The following is a 16,410-nucleotide window of genomic DNA, read 5'->3' on the forward strand; positions in this document are numbered from 1 at the left end:
TTCTTCTTCTTCTTCTTCTTCTTCTTCTTCTTCTTCTTCTTCTTCTTCTTCTTCTTCTTCTTCTTCTTCTTCTTCTTCTTCTTCTTCTTCTTCTTGTGTACATGTAGATGCAAATGTCGATACGATACAATACAATGCCCATGCCCATGCCAGGCTCATCAGGGCCGATTGTCAAGCTCGACAAGGCTCAACTCCTCGGCCAAACCTATTCTCAGTGTCCTCACCACCTCGGCGCCGGTCACGTCCTTGCCCTTGAACCTCGCGCGCCAGTCCCATCCTCTCGGTCCATCGTTGTTTTGGGAGGGGACGAGCACACCGCTACTTCCTGCACTCTTGCCACCGGTGCCCGTGCTGGTCAGATCACTCTTGGCCAGCATTTCCGAGCCCATCATGCTGAAGCTGAACGCCGAGTTCGTGCCGGACGACATGCTCTTTTTGAGCATGGCGTGGGGACTTGGAGGCTGCGAGCCGTGATAGTTGCGCAGTGCTGCCTGCAAACATTCTTCCGTAGCTACATACACCCGCGTCGACACTGTGGAAAGGTCTTCGATCGCAGCCAGGATCGAGTAGATCTGCGTCGCGGTCAATACCGGTTTCCCTGACGGTTGACCGTCGGCGAGCAATGCAGTAACCTCGCCAAGGAGCGTGAGAAGTCCGTCGACTTGGATGGCAGATTGACGTTCAGGGTCGTAAAGGCCTCCATAGATACTGTCTGCTGCACTGTTGACTGCCGCGACAAGGGCCTTTGCAGCGGCTCTTCGACGAGCAAGAGGTTTGAGATGATGGGAAGGCTTCATGTCAAGAACGTCTTGGTCGCGTAACGTGTAGAACCGTCTGAGACAAGCATAGCCAACAAGGTAGAATTGCAGAATTTCCGCCGCTTGAGGATCGGCTTCGGCAATATCTGACAGAGCGGACTTGGGGTTTCCGACCAGGCTGTGCAGTCCATCGTCCATCTCGTTCTCTGGCGGGTACGCCCGAGACTGAACCAAGGAGTAGCTGATCAGCAGATCAACCAGTTGACGAATCTTATGCGGCGCATGGCTCCGTGAATAGCATAGCAGAGCCGTGCCGTATTCCGTGGTGTTGTTGACGAGATGATCTCCAAAACGATCCGAAACCTTGCGAGCCTCTTCCTGCAGGCCGAGGTCTGAGCACAGATTGGTGAGCTTCTCGGCTCGATCCTGTGAGACAACCTGGAGCTGGTCAAGGAAACCACCAACAGCATTTCGCATGGCCTCACGGTCATCCAGGCGTGTCACGACCGAGATTGCTACTTCCCAACCTTCAATGGCAGTGCCGTCAGGGAGTCGTAAGATGTCCTTCTCGAAGAGCTGATCGGCATAGCCTCGAAGGATATCGTCCTTGGACAGAGCTGGCTTTTTCACGCCGTAGCTGAGCACCATGAGATCCTCATCGTTCAAACCGACTGGTCGAGAAGCGGAGCCGTCGGTGTCTAACCAACCAGCTTTCGACCCAATCTCGGCCACAGAAGCAGCAACACATTGGGACAAGACACGGAGCACCAGAAGAGCGCCTTGAATGTCGCCCTGGAGCACCGCGGCTAAACCCACCTCAACAGGCGACATGGCATTGATCTGGAATGCGTTTTTGTCTTTGGGATCGGTCACGCTGAGAAACGAGTCTCGCAATCGCGCCAGATAGAGCTCCTCCTCGCTGAAATTTGCTCCATTCAAGTTATTAGCTCGGCTGACGTCGAAACTCCATTGTGCAACTGATGCATTTGCAGTGCCATCCCACCAAACCGTCAAAGACGTAGCAGCCTCAAGCCAATCCTGTGACTGAGCAACAATCTCTTCAGCACTACCGAGCATGATGTTGTAAATGATTTTCAAGTTCTGGTAGATCGTCCATGGCAGGGTCGACTTCGATTTTTGCCCAAGCTTAGCGAGGAGATTTTTGCCGGGTTTGCGCAAGCCAAAATTCTCCGCCTCAAAGGATTCATCGTCTTCAAGGTCTTCGTGAGCTGAAGCTTGATCTGTCAAATTCTCCAGCTCCGCCTCTACTTGGCTTCGGAACAAATCCCAATCAGGACCAGCCACGTTCCAATCTTCGAGTTGAACGACAGGACAAGAGTTGAGTAAAACTCTCGCGCGATAGATGGCGCTCTGGACAGCTTGGAGCTGTGCGCCTTTGTAGCCGATCTCGTCTGTCCCCTCCTCTGTTGCAGACGCAGCGTATCGGAAATCGGCATCAGCAAATAACTGCATAACCATGTTCAGCTTGCCCCTCAGTACTAAGCTTTGAACTGCATCCCAAAACAAGTCGTGAGACACGCAACTGGGTCGAGCTGAAGACACAGAGTGGTACAGTGAGTCGTATGAGACATGGTACTCGTCGAGCCACTCCAGGAGAAGTTGAGGCATTGGAGCCGGCGTGCCATTTGGAGAAGCAGGAGGATGACGAAGAGCGAGCAACAGTGACGCCAGATAATTGGCTTTCGTGAAAGAGGGCGCCGAAGGCTGTGGACCGATCTCACTGCTATCAAGCGCAGGGCGGTCTATCTCAATGAAGCGACGCCAGACAGAGATCAACTCGAAGACCCTCTCAGAGACGGCCTGAAGGGCTCTATTGCTGTCAACCAAGTACTGCGTCTGCTCGTCCAGCTGGCGAAGAAGTTGCTCGGTCTGTAAGATCACCTCATCCGGCTCTGCTAGAGTGGCTGGCTGTGCTCTGGTCGCGATGTTCTGAGCGAGACTAATGACGATATTTTCATTCCCTTTGTTAGGCAGAGCGGAGATTCTGGAGGTCCGCAAAGATCTATGATGCTGCGACAGTCTCGATTCTCGGTTGTTTCCACTCATGGTGCTGAACTTCATGAGTGATGCTGCCGACTGCTCATTCACACGCTCAAAGCCCTGGGAGAAGCGAAACTGGTTTGTCTCATCCTCCATCCCTCGCTCTTCCATGTCTTCATCTGAGTATTCCGCGTCATCTTGCTCAGTATATTCCGAGGCCTGCGATAACCCAAAAGAAGTGTGGTACGGTCTCGCCGTTTCTTTGGCTGGGCTTCCATTCTTCGTGCGCGGCTCCTCGTATGAGTCGAACTGTGGAGAGCGTAGTGGAGGGGACGATTTCGAAGGCTTGGAAAACTGTAGCTTGCTTACGCCGGTGCCGAAAGACGAGCTGCCAAAGATCTGGGAGGGAGGAGGTGCGATAGGAGTTGTACTGGCTAGCTGGGGGGTGTTGGAAGCGAACAGATTCGCGCGTGGTCGTTGGGGCTCTTTGCCAGGAGTCGAATTGATGCTGGACGAATAGTCCGCTGTAAAACGGTTCATGATGGCGTTGAGATGAACGATCAGGGCGCAGCCTCCGTATCCCAACAGTAGGAGTTATATGCTTTGAAAGACGGTTGCCGTGCAATAGACAAGCGCCGACGTTAGCAAAGCGTTGTGGTTCATGCGCGTTGTTGCGGTACAAGAAGCAGTTTGGATGCAGAAAACAAAACGCGATCCACCCATGATGTTGCTGAGTCATCCAATTGTTGGAATAGGGACAACGTGCAGCTGAGCTACCGTAGAAGAATAATAACCCTTTCTCGATTCGACAGTAAAGACTTTTAAGGCTCGAAGAGATCAAAGTCTATCAATTTATCACGAACAGAGTAAAGAAGTGACGATGAAGCAGTCGAAAGAGACCGCGAGAAGAGCAACTCAGGCCGAGAACATAATGAATATGCGACAACCCAGGCGCTTCGCTGGTCAATATTTCAAGGAGAAAAGAGTAGCTATACAAGAGAACCCAGAAAACACGGGAGATCTGTTTTGTGATTGTTCCCATGCAGCTCTCAAAAACACGAGGGCGGAGGCGTGACCTCGACCCTACATCGATATCTTAAGTCACACGTCGGAGTTGGCGGAAATCGCTCACGGTAAGGCCAGCCTCAGTCTTAAGGTTACATGTTCCTATACCGTTGACGATGGGGGTAGTAAATCCAGAGCAATCAGCTGAGGACGTATCGCATGCAGCGGCGCAGGCTTCGTAAGTCGTTTCTGTGACGGTACTAATGTCTTCACTGGAGGTGTCGGTGTTGGGACAGACAGATACCATTCAAAAGTGGCGTCACTGAATTGATTAGCAGTATGCGAGCTCACAATATCCGAGAATATTGATAGGTGTTGGGGTCTGTGGCCTGTATATGCACCCCATTAGGTCCGAAGCTTGGGTACTGGGGTCGAGCAGTTTAATAAGGAGCGCGGCACTATTCAGTATAAAGTTTCCACTGTTTACCTCACACTCAGCACTTCTCTTGCGGTCTACACAGACTGGGTTCTAAGTCTAATTGCACAGCTTCGGGTCTTCATCCATTATTTACTAGCATTACTACCTTCTATGGCACACCCGCATCTTATGTCCCATCAGGGCGTAACACATGTGGGAACTATACACATCGACCCCACAAATGTCGACGAATTTCTCGAGGCGTTCCGGGCATGTTGGGTGCAGGTTTGCAGGGAACCCGAATGCATATATTTCGACGTCTTTCACTCCAAAACAGAACCCGGTCGATTTCATTTTGTCGAAATCTGGAACAAGGATAACGACTGGTTCATGGAGGTTCAGATCAAGAAGGACTATTACAAGCCGTACTGGGACATCACAAGGCCGCTTTGGGAGGCCCGGGACCTTCACACGTACGACCGACTAAGTGGATTCAACTTTGTTGATGGCAGATATCTAGAAGGAAGTGTGAAAGTCAAGGAGGAATTACACTAAGAAACGTGGAGCGGCTACAGACCTCTATCATGGACCAAATTGCTTTATAGGTCACTGTTTCAGTTGCCCCCAGATCAGAGTGTCTTCAATTCTATACTTCCCACGGCCCAGGCTTACTCTCCACATCTTCTGAGAAATACATGGTCATCGAGCTACGATCAATAAACTGTTCCTCGTCCTCAATGGCAATCTTGGTGAACTCAGGATTTGGCTTGCTTCTCAGAGACTCAAACAAATCCCGGTCCTTGTACCAGACCTCCATGATGACATCGTAGCCACCGGTAGTAGTTGGGAGAGGTGACGACATGCCATCAATTTGTGTTAAGTAGCGGCGAGCGAAGCGCAACACGCCAGGCAGGGCAACGTGCTGCTCAAACAGCTTAACATGTTTGGTTTCGTAGTAATCTCGGAATGCTTCTGCAGAGATTCCTGGTTTTCTCTTGAAGAGTCCCACAATCTTGAGGACTGAAGGCTTCCCATTTACCTAAGACTTGACGTGAGCTTTATCTGCACTCATACAGGATGGTACAAGATGAGACTTACGACTTTCGATGATGATGCTGCTGCCATCTTTTCTGCAACTTGTATTTTGTGTGTGTAGACCGAGTATTGCACTTGTTATGGTTAACACATTCATAAAGAACCACGCAGGAAAGCAGGAGAGTTTCTCACCTTGGGCGATGGCACTTGTGTTGCTTCGCGTTGACACTGTTAACGATGCTGGCTAGAAGGTCAGCTATTAGCATCAAAATGATGAAACACTCCTATATAGGGGAGTCGTTCCGAGACGGCCACGCAGATCACGAATAGGATGATGTCTCTGGGAAAACTTCGAAGACAAGGAACCTACCCCTTTCACTACCCACCTTCACCCAGTCCAAGGAGTGGAGAAGTCGTCTCCAGGGCCTTCCGTTGTTTGATCGGAAGATCCTGGAGTAACAGAAGCAAGGGGCGATCCTGTGACTTTGAGCATCTTCAACCAACGCCAACGGCACTGGACAAGCACAGGTTCCCTAGTTTGCACCTTCATACCATATCTGACTAATCTTGGCATTTGCAGCCTGGTCCATATTTTGGAACATGAAGACTTTTTACTTTGCAATCTTAATAGAACGCTTCACCTTATCGAGATGATAGCCTGACAGTACTACACAAGAAGACAATCAACCTGCAATATGGAGACCTGCACGGTATCCAAACACCATTGAAGGGCCTAGAGTCAGGCCACCAGATGGATATTTCCCTCGCAAGAAGTGATTCGAGTCTGCACCCACGGCATATAGACCAGGTACTGGCTCTCCCGATTCCTTCAGCACCTGGCCATCCTTGTTCGTCGCCAAGCCATACATAGTGATGCCATTTCCTGAGTATAGAGTCAAAGCATAAAATGGGCTCTTCTCAATGGGTGCTAAGCTTGGATTCGGATTAACTTCGAAATCGCCGTACGCTTGGTCGAACGATCCATCTCCGCGGCCAAAGTCCTCATCTTTGCCTTTGCGAGCAAATCCATTGAACCGGTCGATAGTAGCTGAAAGATTGGTAGGATCTACCCCGATCTTTTGTGCAAGGGCTGGAATACTTTGAGCCTGGATGAGATAGCCACGCTTGATGAGGTGCCTAATAGGGTACCCTCCTGGTAAAGCCATGCCCATTCCATAGTTCCGAAGATGTCTTTTGTCTCCAACCAAGTAAGAAACACGGACACCCGCCTCATGAGTCGCGCGTCCCAGATCCTGGTAAGCCGCTGCTTCGTTGACAAACCGTTTGCCGTCACTGTCCACCATTATCGAGCCTGGTTTGGTGATAGCAGTAGCGAAATGAGGGTAAGAACGAGCAGGTCCTTTTGTAGAGTTCAAAATTGATATAGGAGACCATAAGGCGGCATCTTCCCCGAGGGGTTCTGGCAAGTATCCTCCACTCGCAAGACCGAATCGCATTCCGTCTCCCACATTTCCTCGAGGGCTGACTGTCCAGTCGGGGTTTGACAGGTATTTGCGGCTCAGCTCGCTTGATCGTGCAAACCCACCGCTTGCCAGAATGACTCCGTCTCGTGCCCGTACTCTCAGCTTCTGGCCATTTCTCCTGATCACCATGCCAGCAACGCGGCCGTTCATGATGATCGGTTCGAGAGCTGGAGCATTATTCCAGAGATCGATGCCAGACTGTGTAGATTTCTCCAGTAGTCGACCGACTAAGGCATTGCCGTTGCACAGCTTCGTTCCTTTTCCCCACCGTACGCGGTCAATTGCGTATCGCAGGACACCTTTAGTGACCGATGAAAAGTTTCCCAGACTCCTGAAGGGTTGTCTCCACCTATTCATATCCAGGAGGTCGACTTGTAACGAACCAAAGGCGCAGTATCCTTGCAGTGGATAGCGCACTTGCTTGACCATCGGGCCTAGTCTTCGCCCGTCATAGGGTGCATTTAGAACAGTTCTTCCTGCTTCGCAAGCCCCCTCCAGCTGCATGTAATAGTCTGGGGTAGGTGCAGCGACGAACTGTGTGGCTGAGCTAGATTCCAGGAATTCAGTCATTGCTGGGGCGGCTTCGAGATAGGCCGCCACCATTGTTTTAGCACTGTCGTAGTCTTCCTTCAAGTAAGTCCGTAAATATGTATCTGCGCGCTCCTTTGAGTCCTGGAAACCGGCAGACAATGATACGGGGTTCATAGGAAGCCACAGAGCCCCTCCTGAGTACGCTGTCGTACCTCCAAACCACTTCGTTTTCTCAGCGACGAGGACCTTTCGATTGCCCTTGAGAGTTGCCGTCAAGGCGGCAGTCAGTCCCCCTGCCCCTGACCCAACGACTACCACATCATATTCGGCATCGTATCTGGTGCCCTAAATCTGATTGTCAGTGGCTCGAAGTCCATCATTTCAGATGACGAAAGGATACATACCTCGACTGTAGTCGCATACGTACGGCAGGATTTGAGACATCTTCTTGGTGCACTAACAAGACAATCATTTGTCTTTGAGCATAAGATAAATGAGCCTACGTCAAAGGTTGACCTTGACCCAAGCGAGGGCAGTTTTCGCAACATCCTTAAGATCCAGATATGTCATTTGCTGGACACATGCAATAGTAACAGTAAGATGACAGCACCTATCGGCAGCCTGAGATTGGGACTGTAGTGTAATGAATGCAAAGTAGGTTTGCTCACAGGAAATAAACAAGAGGTCCCCTTCTTCCAACAGTAGATAATCTCAATGTTCAGATAGACATGGGGACCCATCAGCGGACAACACGAAGGCAAAGAGGCTTCGGACGAAGTCCTGACTGGACTGCCCCGGCTTTGAAATCAACCCCATATTTACCCCATATTTATCCGCGGGGAGGTCGTGAACACTCTCCGGGCTTTGCCGATATCTTGAAAGTTTGTAGTTGGTTACCATGGACATGGAATTGTGGGGGGTGGAGATGTGAATCAAGCAGTCTCCAGTACTAGCTCATTACGTTTTAGAGAGTATTAAAATTCGTGAATATATCCAGGCCGACAATTAGAGATTCGCAACACAGTAAAGTCCAGATTACGAAGACTTTGTTTGATACTATAATTACGTTAAGCGACATTGAGCTACTAGCAGGTCCAACTATAACGTTCGCCATGGGTCTTGAAGTGGATTTTCCCGCACCTTTATCATCATATCCGTTCGAGGGTAAGGTGATCGCAATCACGGGAGCAACCTCTGGCATCGGTTTAGCAACGACTCTTCTTCTCTGGTCTCGTGGAGCTACTGTGTCTGCTATGAGCAACAACCCTCGTGGGATCGCAGAACTAGAGACGGCTCTCCAGGAGGAATCCAAGACAGCATTGCCCGGACAGAAATTCCTCACAAAGGTCGTCGACGTCAGCAAGGAGGACCAGGTCAAGGGGTGGATCGAAGAGACCATCGCCACATTCGGGCGCCTGGACGGTGCAGCTAATATAGCTGGAGCAGTCCACAAATATAACAAACTGGCAGAGACAGCCTCAGAAGACTTCGACTTCGCGATCAACATGAATACTCGTGGCGTATACAACTGTATGCGGAATCAGATTCCTCACATGAAAAGCGGATCGGCCATTGTCAACATGAGCTCTATCTCTGCTACACAGACTGAACGGGGCATCAGTTTGTATGGCTCTTCCAAGGCAGCAATCAGCACGATGAGCACTGCAGCTGCAACGGAATATGGACCCATCGGTATCAGGGTCAACGCTATTGCTACAGGGTTGACACTCTCCAAACGTCTGCTGAGTGTCGCGAAGGAATATGTAGAGCCGGGCATCCAAGCTACGGCTCTCAAGAGAGGGGCTCAGCCGATGGAACAGGCTCAAGTCATTGCATTTTTGCTGAGTGATGAGGCTAGCTATGTCACCGGAACTGTTGTTAGATGCGATGGAGGTGCCCTTGCTCTGCAGTACTAGTTAGTGCGTATAATGAGGTAAGGCTAGGATAATTCGATAGAATGCGATGATGTGTCTATCCTCATATTGATCTTGCTTCATCTCACTAGTTTCACTGCTCTGAGCGTGGCGAAAACGTAAGTCGAATGGGCCCAGCCAAAGATTGATCATTCTGGTTTCGAGCTACATAAAGTTTCCCACAGCTATCGACAATGACTGCGAGTCCATACCTACGTTCATGTCTCCAGTAAATCATTCATTGCGATGCTCCTCTTGGTGGTTACCCAACTTTCCTTGCCGAGGTAACTTCAATCTTTCTTTTCATTCTCTCAGCTCTTGGTTCTCGTTGTGTTGAACAGGGACAGCCTTAGATTCATCTTCAGGGTCACTTCCCGGCGAGACAATGATCGGTGCATCCACATTTGCGTTGAATTCTGAGCGAGGATTTGTCATGAAGGACGAGACTGGACCCGAGAACTCAGTCAAAAGAATCATGCGTATAGAGAGGGATCGACTCACCTATGATGCCCACAGCCATGAGTACTGCTCCACAAATGAAGACGTTTCTGAATGAAAGGACATATGCTTGCTTGATGGCAAGACCAGCGGCGGCAATGATCTCAGGACTGATTCCCGGGATACTTTGTGCCAATTCCATATTTCCAGAGGTTAAAGCGCCAATGAGAGGACCGATGTCTGTATTATTGATGCCTAGTGGCACCACAGCCTTGGTGACCTTTGGTGCAAGGTTGCTCGTGAGGGTACTGGCAAATATGGCATTAATAATGGAGAGTCCAATAGAGCCACCTAAGCTGCGAACACCTGTGCAAATTCCAGAAGTGGTCGCAATCAGGTCAGGTGGCGTAGCAAACTGAGCAGCCGTGAAGAATGTGACGAGCGCCAGGCCCAAACCCATGCCGTAGAAAAGGATGTAGCCCCAATAGTGGGTTGAGGGGGTGTTTTCGTTGACACCAGCCATGACGCACATAAAGATAAGAAACATGACAAATGTTCCTACTCCTGTTGTTCTGACCGACTTCGTTTTGTAGATGTAAAGTCCGGACAGGAAACAGGCAACGCCAAAGGCACAGAAGCCTACCATCTGACATAAGTATTGCCTATAAGTGCTCAGATGGCCCGCTTGAAGCACCGATAGAGCATAAGGAAAGAAGACCGCCGCAGTCATGTAGCCCATCCCCTCGAGAGCAGAGCCGACGACCGAAATTGGAAAGTTGCGGTAGCGGAAGAGAGCATGGTGGAACAGGCCGTCTTTCTTGAACCTTGTAGCGTAGACAGCCAGGATAATGAGTAGAGCTACGCCGGTAAGAAGAGGTGCGAGTACATGAGCATCTTTCCAGGAATAGGGGTTTTCCGCCCACAGAAGTCCCAAACAGAGCAAAGTACACCCAGTCCCAAGAAAGAAGTATGCAGGCCAGTCAAGGGCCGAGATTTTCTCCCTGAGACTTAGAAATTGCAATTCTCTGGGTGGCGGGTTGTAGAGGAGAAACACCAGTAGGACAGCAACAGCGTAGACACCGGCACAGATGTAGAAGTAGATCCGGAAGCCGTCTGAACGAGATTGGACCAGGTAACCACCTACCGCCAGGGCAAATATGGACCCGAGAGCATTCATGATGTTAGCTGAGGCTTGAGCCCAGGACCGGAATCGCCGCGGGAGGACTTCAGAGACCACTGCCAAAATGAGGCCTTGCGAGCCGAAGCCGATGCCTCCAACGCAGAATCCGGCGATGTACATTCCCATTGAAGTTGCACGGGCGGAGATAATGGAACCCGCTATCCCGCCGATATTAGGAACAACAAGGATCCATTTTCTGCCCCAGCTACCGCGTGGATGTGTCAGCTGTAAATCTTGGGCATGTGTGAGTCAGGCACATTTGGATGCGACTCACTAGTCTGAAGCCTGGGAAAGCGGCGCTGCAAGAGCAACGGTGAAGATAATCACTGCCAATGATGGCCATGAGGTTAGACCAACACCTCCGATCTCAGCGGCAACACGTTGTGCAAACGTCCCGCCGCCGACCAAAATAATTAATTCGCAGAAGTAAAGAGTGAGAACCGCCTATCCAAGACGTTGTTAGCAACGCCGTCAATATAGATTATGTCTGTTAATGGCACTTACCCCAACTAATGCGAACGTTTTGGAGTGACTCCAGAGGGTCGTTCCCTCGACTTCAGTGGTGTCAACATGGGCAGTCGGCATGGTTGAATAGGCAGAGGATTCTTCTTTAGTCATTGCCATTTTGCCTACACAGAAAGAGGAGCCGTAGTCTGTTACGCAAGCGAGACCAGCTTGCTTATCAGTGTAGATTTTATACACTTACCACAAGCATTATGGGGTTTCCGTGGCCAGTGTTTGAACCTCTACTGAATGTGGATGAGACAAGAACTCTATGCAACTTGCACAATAACACGACCATGTTAGTAAGCATGGTCAAGACTCATTTAACGGCACTCAAGGCACCTGGAACCCCATCCGGAACCACCAAGCCTCTGAAAGTGTAATATGCTGGTTATCGCATGTTTTCATTGTGGTCTCTCGTATTCACACCATGCCGTCTGGAAGGGTCAGGTTGAGCGGAGTCTTCTCCTTATTGGTCAGGCTTGTTCGAAGGGGCAGGAATTTCCCCAGAACTGCAGCTCCCGGCCTGGGGAGAGTGGGGTTACTTGCGCATGGGGTTTGGGGTGCGACTCGAGGAGGTTTCCACTGAAGACACCAAGTAATCAAGACGGAAAAACAGAGACTTCACGACGGACGCACGCCACAAGCTTCGAGACCTCCCAGACATCTTGTCACAACCCCCAAATTGAATTATAGCACAAGCTACCACCAGATCGGAGAGCCCTAAGTTGACGCCACTGGATATGCATTCATTCAGAAATAACAGTCCACAGAGGCAAACCCTCCGCAATATAGGTGGTAGGCCTATTCAAGAGAAACGTGGCAGAACTATTGTGAAAACTATCACACTAAGTTGTTGAACGAACACCTCTCGCTTCCTGGAGTCTACGATATACCCGCACCTCAGCCTATTCCACAATGGACCACCTGAGAAAAACAGCTCAACCTGTATTGGGAGATGTAGATTTGCTTCGTCCAATGATAGGCCGAAATGTAGTATTATAGGTTCAAGGAGTAAGTCCACCGTCGATTGTATAGACTGCTCCAGTTGTGAATGTTGCTTCATCACTCAGCAAGAATGCGATCAAAGCTCCCACTTCTTCTGCCTTGCCGGCCCTGTTTATTGGTGACTTGTGATCTCCATCGCCTATGTGGACTTCCCGAGCGGCATCCAGCATCCTGGTATCGATACTCCCTCTATAGTTTCCATTAACTTCAAACTCGTCGGATTTTCTTTTGAACGTTAACGGGGACTTACGGGGCAATAGCATTCACTCTTACTCCACGATGGCCATTTTCGACCGCAGCAACTCTGGTGAGTCCAATGACGGCGTGCTTACTCGCAGCATATGCCAACGCCTGAGGTATGCCCATCTTGCCCGAGACACTGGCGGCGTTCACAATAGACCCTCCGTCTTCAATGTTTTGTAACTGTGCTCGTTGACAGGCCATGACACCCTTCACGTTGATTCTCATGACTAGATCGAAGTCGTGATCGGAGACCTCATGTGCCGCCTTTCTCCCGAATTCCTTTCCGACTATTCCAGCCAGGTTGACACCTCCAGAGAGCTTGGAGAAGTGCTTGACAGTTGATGCGATCCATTGATCTACCTGATCAGAATTTGCTACATCGACAGTCGTTGTGAGCACCTCGGTCTTATACATGGTGGAGATTTCATGAGAGAGTTGCTGTAATGCAGATGCATCAGTATCGGCCAACGACAGTTTTGCTCCACGATGAGCAAGAACATGGGCCGTGGCAGCACCGATACCTCCTCCAGCTCCGCTCACAGCAATGACTTTATCTTTAAGAGTCGCCATCTTAAGTTGGATAACAAAATCAAGGTATCGTGAACTCAATATGATGGTTAAAGAGCGTGACGCGAAAGGAACTTCATGCCACTGTAAGAAGGAGACTGCAGCTAATCAGGTTGATGTGATGAACTACACGACAAAGTGCAAAAGTCCTCAAATACGGCGTTGCGCCGCCCGGAGCACTCATTATCCACATGGCTTAACATTGGAGTGGCTTCCTTCTCATTATTCCCCTCCAAGGCGTGCTTGAACAATGAGTTGAAACTCGTGGAGATATGTCTCCATTCCCCGCCTCCACAAGGAAGCTCATTATACTCTCTGTCCGAACGTGAGCAAGCAGTATAGGGGTAACCCTATGATGAGAGACGGTGACCTTCTTCACCCGTGGGTGTACGGATACCCCTTGCTTGGCCATCCGACCCGCTCGCCCGTTTTGACTCTCTACCAAGTGTATTCGTGATTCTTCACGTAGCAAGAAAGATGGGCCCACGGCCATCGCAATGTGGTAAGTTCCGGTGGCCTTGACTCAGGCATTTCAACCCCTTTTTTATCCGAACAGATGAAAGGACATCAGCGCTTCGTATAGACCTACAGCAGCGTATCGAGGCTCCTTCTGATACGTAATATCAAAACCAAAGGCACGGATACCAGCGAATGATCAAAAGTTCGGCCTTATATTCGTCCTGAGTCGTCTCGAAGCTAAGAAGGAGTCGCCGAAGACTAAATGAGTCAGCCAGAATCTGTAAACTACCATTCTTCAGTCTATTGGGACCGTACCGATAGGTCTTTTGGTCGATACCGTAGGCTGTATACGAAGCAGAGGTCGAAATTTTCCTGGTGGTACGTCCTTATGGTGAGACAGCGAAATGACGCCGAGCAGGAATTGACACGACGACCAAATGCCTGTCAGACCGAAGATCAGAAGACAGATTATTCTCAAGAGTATGCTGGCGCAAAAGCATACTTCTTCCCCAGGTATGAAGAAGCGGATCGGTTCAAATAGTAACGTTAAGGGATATGCATCATATAACTTGGCCAGTAGACACGATGTTGCTCCACGTAATGGCTCGTCGTGTATCCCTCAAGATATTCTGACCAAGACGATTGCTCAATGGCGAAAGGTCTGTGTCGATTACCTTCCAACAGACTAGATCTTCAGTATAGATAGACATAAAATTGACTCCAGCTCGATATATAGCGCGCCATTGTGCCAACTATAAACCTAAGGGCCTTGCTTGAAGGATAGTAAGGCAGATTTGAAAGTGAGATAACTTATTCTCGCCCACATCACTGATGGCCCTTGAGGTCCTTTGACCTTTTTCCACCTTACGAACGCTCATGAAAGGCTCTTCAGACATAGTCCATCTCAGTACGTGAAGAGCTGAAACCACCGGTCCTATATGACCGTTGTTATACCATGGTCGGCCTTGACCACAGCACCAGTCAAGGCAGATGACCTCGTAGAGGCCAGAAACGTAACCAAATTGGCCACCTCTTTCGTATCGGAAATAGGTGTGTTCAACACATCTACGACGGCATCTAGCATCTTCTGACCTTCTGCATGCAGACCTTGGCTTCGGGCAACATTCCCAACAATGTCGGTGTTCATTCCTCCCGGCATGACCAAGTTACACCGGATGCCCTTGTTTCTGTAGAAAGCCGCGGTGGCTTTAGTGAGGCCCTTTACGGCATGTTTGCTGGTAGTATATGCGGCACCTTTGAAGGTCACGAGTCAGTATAAAAGTATGTACAACGCGCGATTTCGCCAGCTGCGTTCATCCTGATTCTACTCACCACCACACCATCCGTGCTCGCTTGCCAACGACCCTATATTGATGATTGATGCATCTGTTGCTCTTCTGTCTAGGAAATGGTTGACAGCAGCCTTGCTCAACAGAAAAGGTCCTGTGATGTTGACGTCCATGACCTTAGACCACAGTGCTTGGTTCAGTTGCCCCACCGGCTCGAAGCGGTCAAAGATGCCGGCACAATTGACAAGGACGTCAAGCTGGCCGAAGTGCTCTACCGTCCTGGATATCAGAGATTCCACTGCTCCGGCGTCCGTGACATCGGCCGGAAGCAACAATACGGATTCTTTCGATTGGAAATTTGCTGCCACAGAGTCGAGGAGGCTTTCGCTGAAGTCACTGACAACCACCTTTGCGCCTTCGTCTAGCAGAGCGAGAGCGATTGTTCTGCCTAGACCCCCAGCCCCTCCTGTTACTAGGCAAGTTCGTCCAGACAAAATGTTGCCAGCTGGTGCCATTTTGGAGAGTCAATGTTGAGCTCTGAGAGGTTGAAAAAGTTTCTTGTTCTCTTCGGAAGGGTACTAGACGACGTCTAGATTATATGGACGGCTAGCGAGCTATTGGAGTTTAAGGAATGAAAATCTCCCTGAACGCTGGTATATACTCCAGATTCTGACGGTCAAGAACTTAACGAGAGACATTGGACTTGAATTACCCCTTCACTCGCGAGACCGCTACAACCGTGGGATGTCTAATTCAGGGTCTGTAGAATGAGACCGTTTACATCCCCAGTCCTTGCCGGGACTTCGGACTGCCATGGAGTGGGTAGACTTGGAGATTCAACCGGGGTCCCTACATCGGCGACGTGTCTGATGAGCCCCTGTACAAAATTCTCCCGTCCTAGAGGAGATGGTCAAGATGTGTATATGATCACCAAGCACTTCGAAGTTTACGTATGCCTTGACTCTTTTTCCACGCTGTAACAGACTTTGAGCCGTACTCTTTTTCGGAACCAGTGCCACGAAAGCTTCTCCATCCAACACCAACATGTCTTACATCACGATGGTGGCCTACCCGGCGGTGGCTGATGCCAAATTCAACTTGCAATATTACACCAACAACCACATGCAACTAGTCACCAAGTATTGGACGGAATATGGGCTTTTGCACTGGAGAGTCATCACTTTCGACGCAGGCCCAGACGGATCAAAACCGTACAGCGTTGCTTCGACCATGACTTGGAAGTCAATCGAGGGGTTCCAGAAGGCCATGGCGAGTAAAAGTGCTGCCGAGCTTGTAGCAGACCTGGAGAACTTTTCTGATCAGCCACCTATTTTCTTGATCGGTCATGTTGCTGCCTCTGGGTAGACAGCTTCCAAAAGTGAAGGACCTATCGGAGGTGATGGAGCGAAACGGAGAATGAAAAACTGTAGAATCTACCTGGATCCTAGGGGACGTGATAACTATATAGTGCTACGTACAAGGAGTAGGTGGCTGGCCATCAAGGTGGTTGGGATGAAATAATGATCTACTCTGACAGGACACTCATCAACTGCGCCTTGAATTGCACCGCTATGCCG

At 49.9% G+C, this 16,410-nt stretch overlaps 9 protein-coding genes across 9 annotated transcripts; 3 read left to right on the forward strand and 6 right to left on the reverse strand.

Moving 5' to 3' along the window:
• Positions 1-158: 158 nt before the first annotated feature.
• PV08_03655 (uncharacterized protein) lies at positions 159-3,299 on the reverse strand (the record flags this gene model as incomplete). The annotated part of the gene is made up of 1 exon (XM_016378006.1): positions 159-3,299. One exon carries the CDS (start codon positions 3,297-3,299, stop codon positions 159-161), a length of 3,141 nt encoding a protein of 1,046 aa, XP_016239576.1.
• A 1,054-nt stretch (positions 3,300-4,353) lies between these two features.
• On the forward strand, positions 4,354-4,737 carry PV08_03656 (uncharacterized protein; the record flags this gene model as incomplete). The annotated part of the gene is made up of 1 exon (XM_016378007.1): positions 4,354-4,737. One exon carries the CDS (start codon positions 4,354-4,356, stop codon positions 4,735-4,737), a length of 384 nt encoding a protein of 127 aa, XP_016239577.1.
• Positions 4,738-4,828: 91 nt separating this feature from the next.
• Positions 4,829-5,307, reverse strand: PV08_03657 (uncharacterized protein; the record flags this gene model as incomplete). The annotated part of the gene is made up of 2 exons (XM_016378008.1): positions 4,829-5,221; positions 5,281-5,307. The coding sequence occupies 2 exons, from the start codon at positions 5,305-5,307 to the stop codon at positions 4,829-4,831; spliced, it is 420 nt and encodes a 139-aa protein (XP_016239578.1).
• Positions 5,308-5,900: 593 nt separating this feature from the next.
• PV08_03658 (uncharacterized protein) lies at positions 5,901-7,676 on the reverse strand (the record flags this gene model as incomplete). The annotated part of the gene is made up of 2 exons (XM_016378009.1): positions 5,901-7,577; positions 7,656-7,676. 2 exons carry the CDS (start codon positions 7,674-7,676, stop codon positions 5,901-5,903), a joined length of 1,698 nt encoding a protein of 565 aa, XP_016239579.1.
• Positions 7,677-8,344: 668 nt separating this feature from the next.
• Positions 8,345-9,148, forward strand: PV08_03659 (uncharacterized protein; the record flags this gene model as incomplete). The annotated part of the gene is made up of 1 exon (XM_016378010.1): positions 8,345-9,148. One exon carries the CDS (start codon positions 8,345-8,347, stop codon positions 9,146-9,148), a length of 804 nt encoding a protein of 267 aa, XP_016239580.1.
• A 300-nt stretch (positions 9,149-9,448) lies between these two features.
• Positions 9,449-11,348, reverse strand: PV08_03660 (uncharacterized protein; the record flags this gene model as incomplete). The annotated part of the gene is made up of 4 exons (XM_016378011.1): positions 9,449-9,591; positions 9,647-10,968; positions 11,038-11,207; positions 11,268-11,348. 4 exons carry the CDS (start codon positions 11,346-11,348, stop codon positions 9,449-9,451), a joined length of 1,716 nt encoding a protein of 571 aa, XP_016239581.1.
• A 926-nt stretch (positions 11,349-12,274) lies between these two features.
• On the reverse strand, positions 12,275-13,088 carry PV08_03661 (uncharacterized protein; the record flags this gene model as incomplete). Its single annotated transcript, XM_016378012.1, has 2 exons — positions 12,275-12,464; positions 12,526-13,088. 2 exons carry the CDS (start codon positions 13,086-13,088, stop codon positions 12,275-12,277), a joined length of 753 nt encoding a protein of 250 aa, XP_016239582.1.
• A 1,390-nt stretch (positions 13,089-14,478) lies between these two features.
• PV08_03662 (uncharacterized protein) lies at positions 14,479-15,348 on the reverse strand (the record flags this gene model as incomplete). The annotated part of the gene is made up of 2 exons (XM_016378013.1): positions 14,479-14,798; positions 14,877-15,348. 2 exons carry the CDS (start codon positions 15,346-15,348, stop codon positions 14,479-14,481), a joined length of 792 nt encoding a protein of 263 aa, XP_016239583.1.
• A 529-nt stretch (positions 15,349-15,877) lies between these two features.
• Positions 15,878-16,198, forward strand: PV08_03663 (uncharacterized protein; the record flags this gene model as incomplete). The annotated part of the gene is made up of 1 exon (XM_016378014.1): positions 15,878-16,198. One exon carries the CDS (start codon positions 15,878-15,880, stop codon positions 16,196-16,198), a length of 321 nt encoding a protein of 106 aa, XP_016239584.1.
• Positions 16,199-16,410: the final 212 nt, after the last annotated feature.

Source organism: Exophiala spinifera, assembly GCF_000836115.1.
Source record: "Exophiala spinifera strain CBS 89968 unplaced genomic scaffold supercont1.2, whole genome shotgun sequence".
Classification (NCBI taxonomy): domain Eukaryota; kingdom Fungi; phylum Ascomycota; class Eurotiomycetes; order Chaetothyriales; family Herpotrichiellaceae; genus Exophiala; species Exophiala spinifera.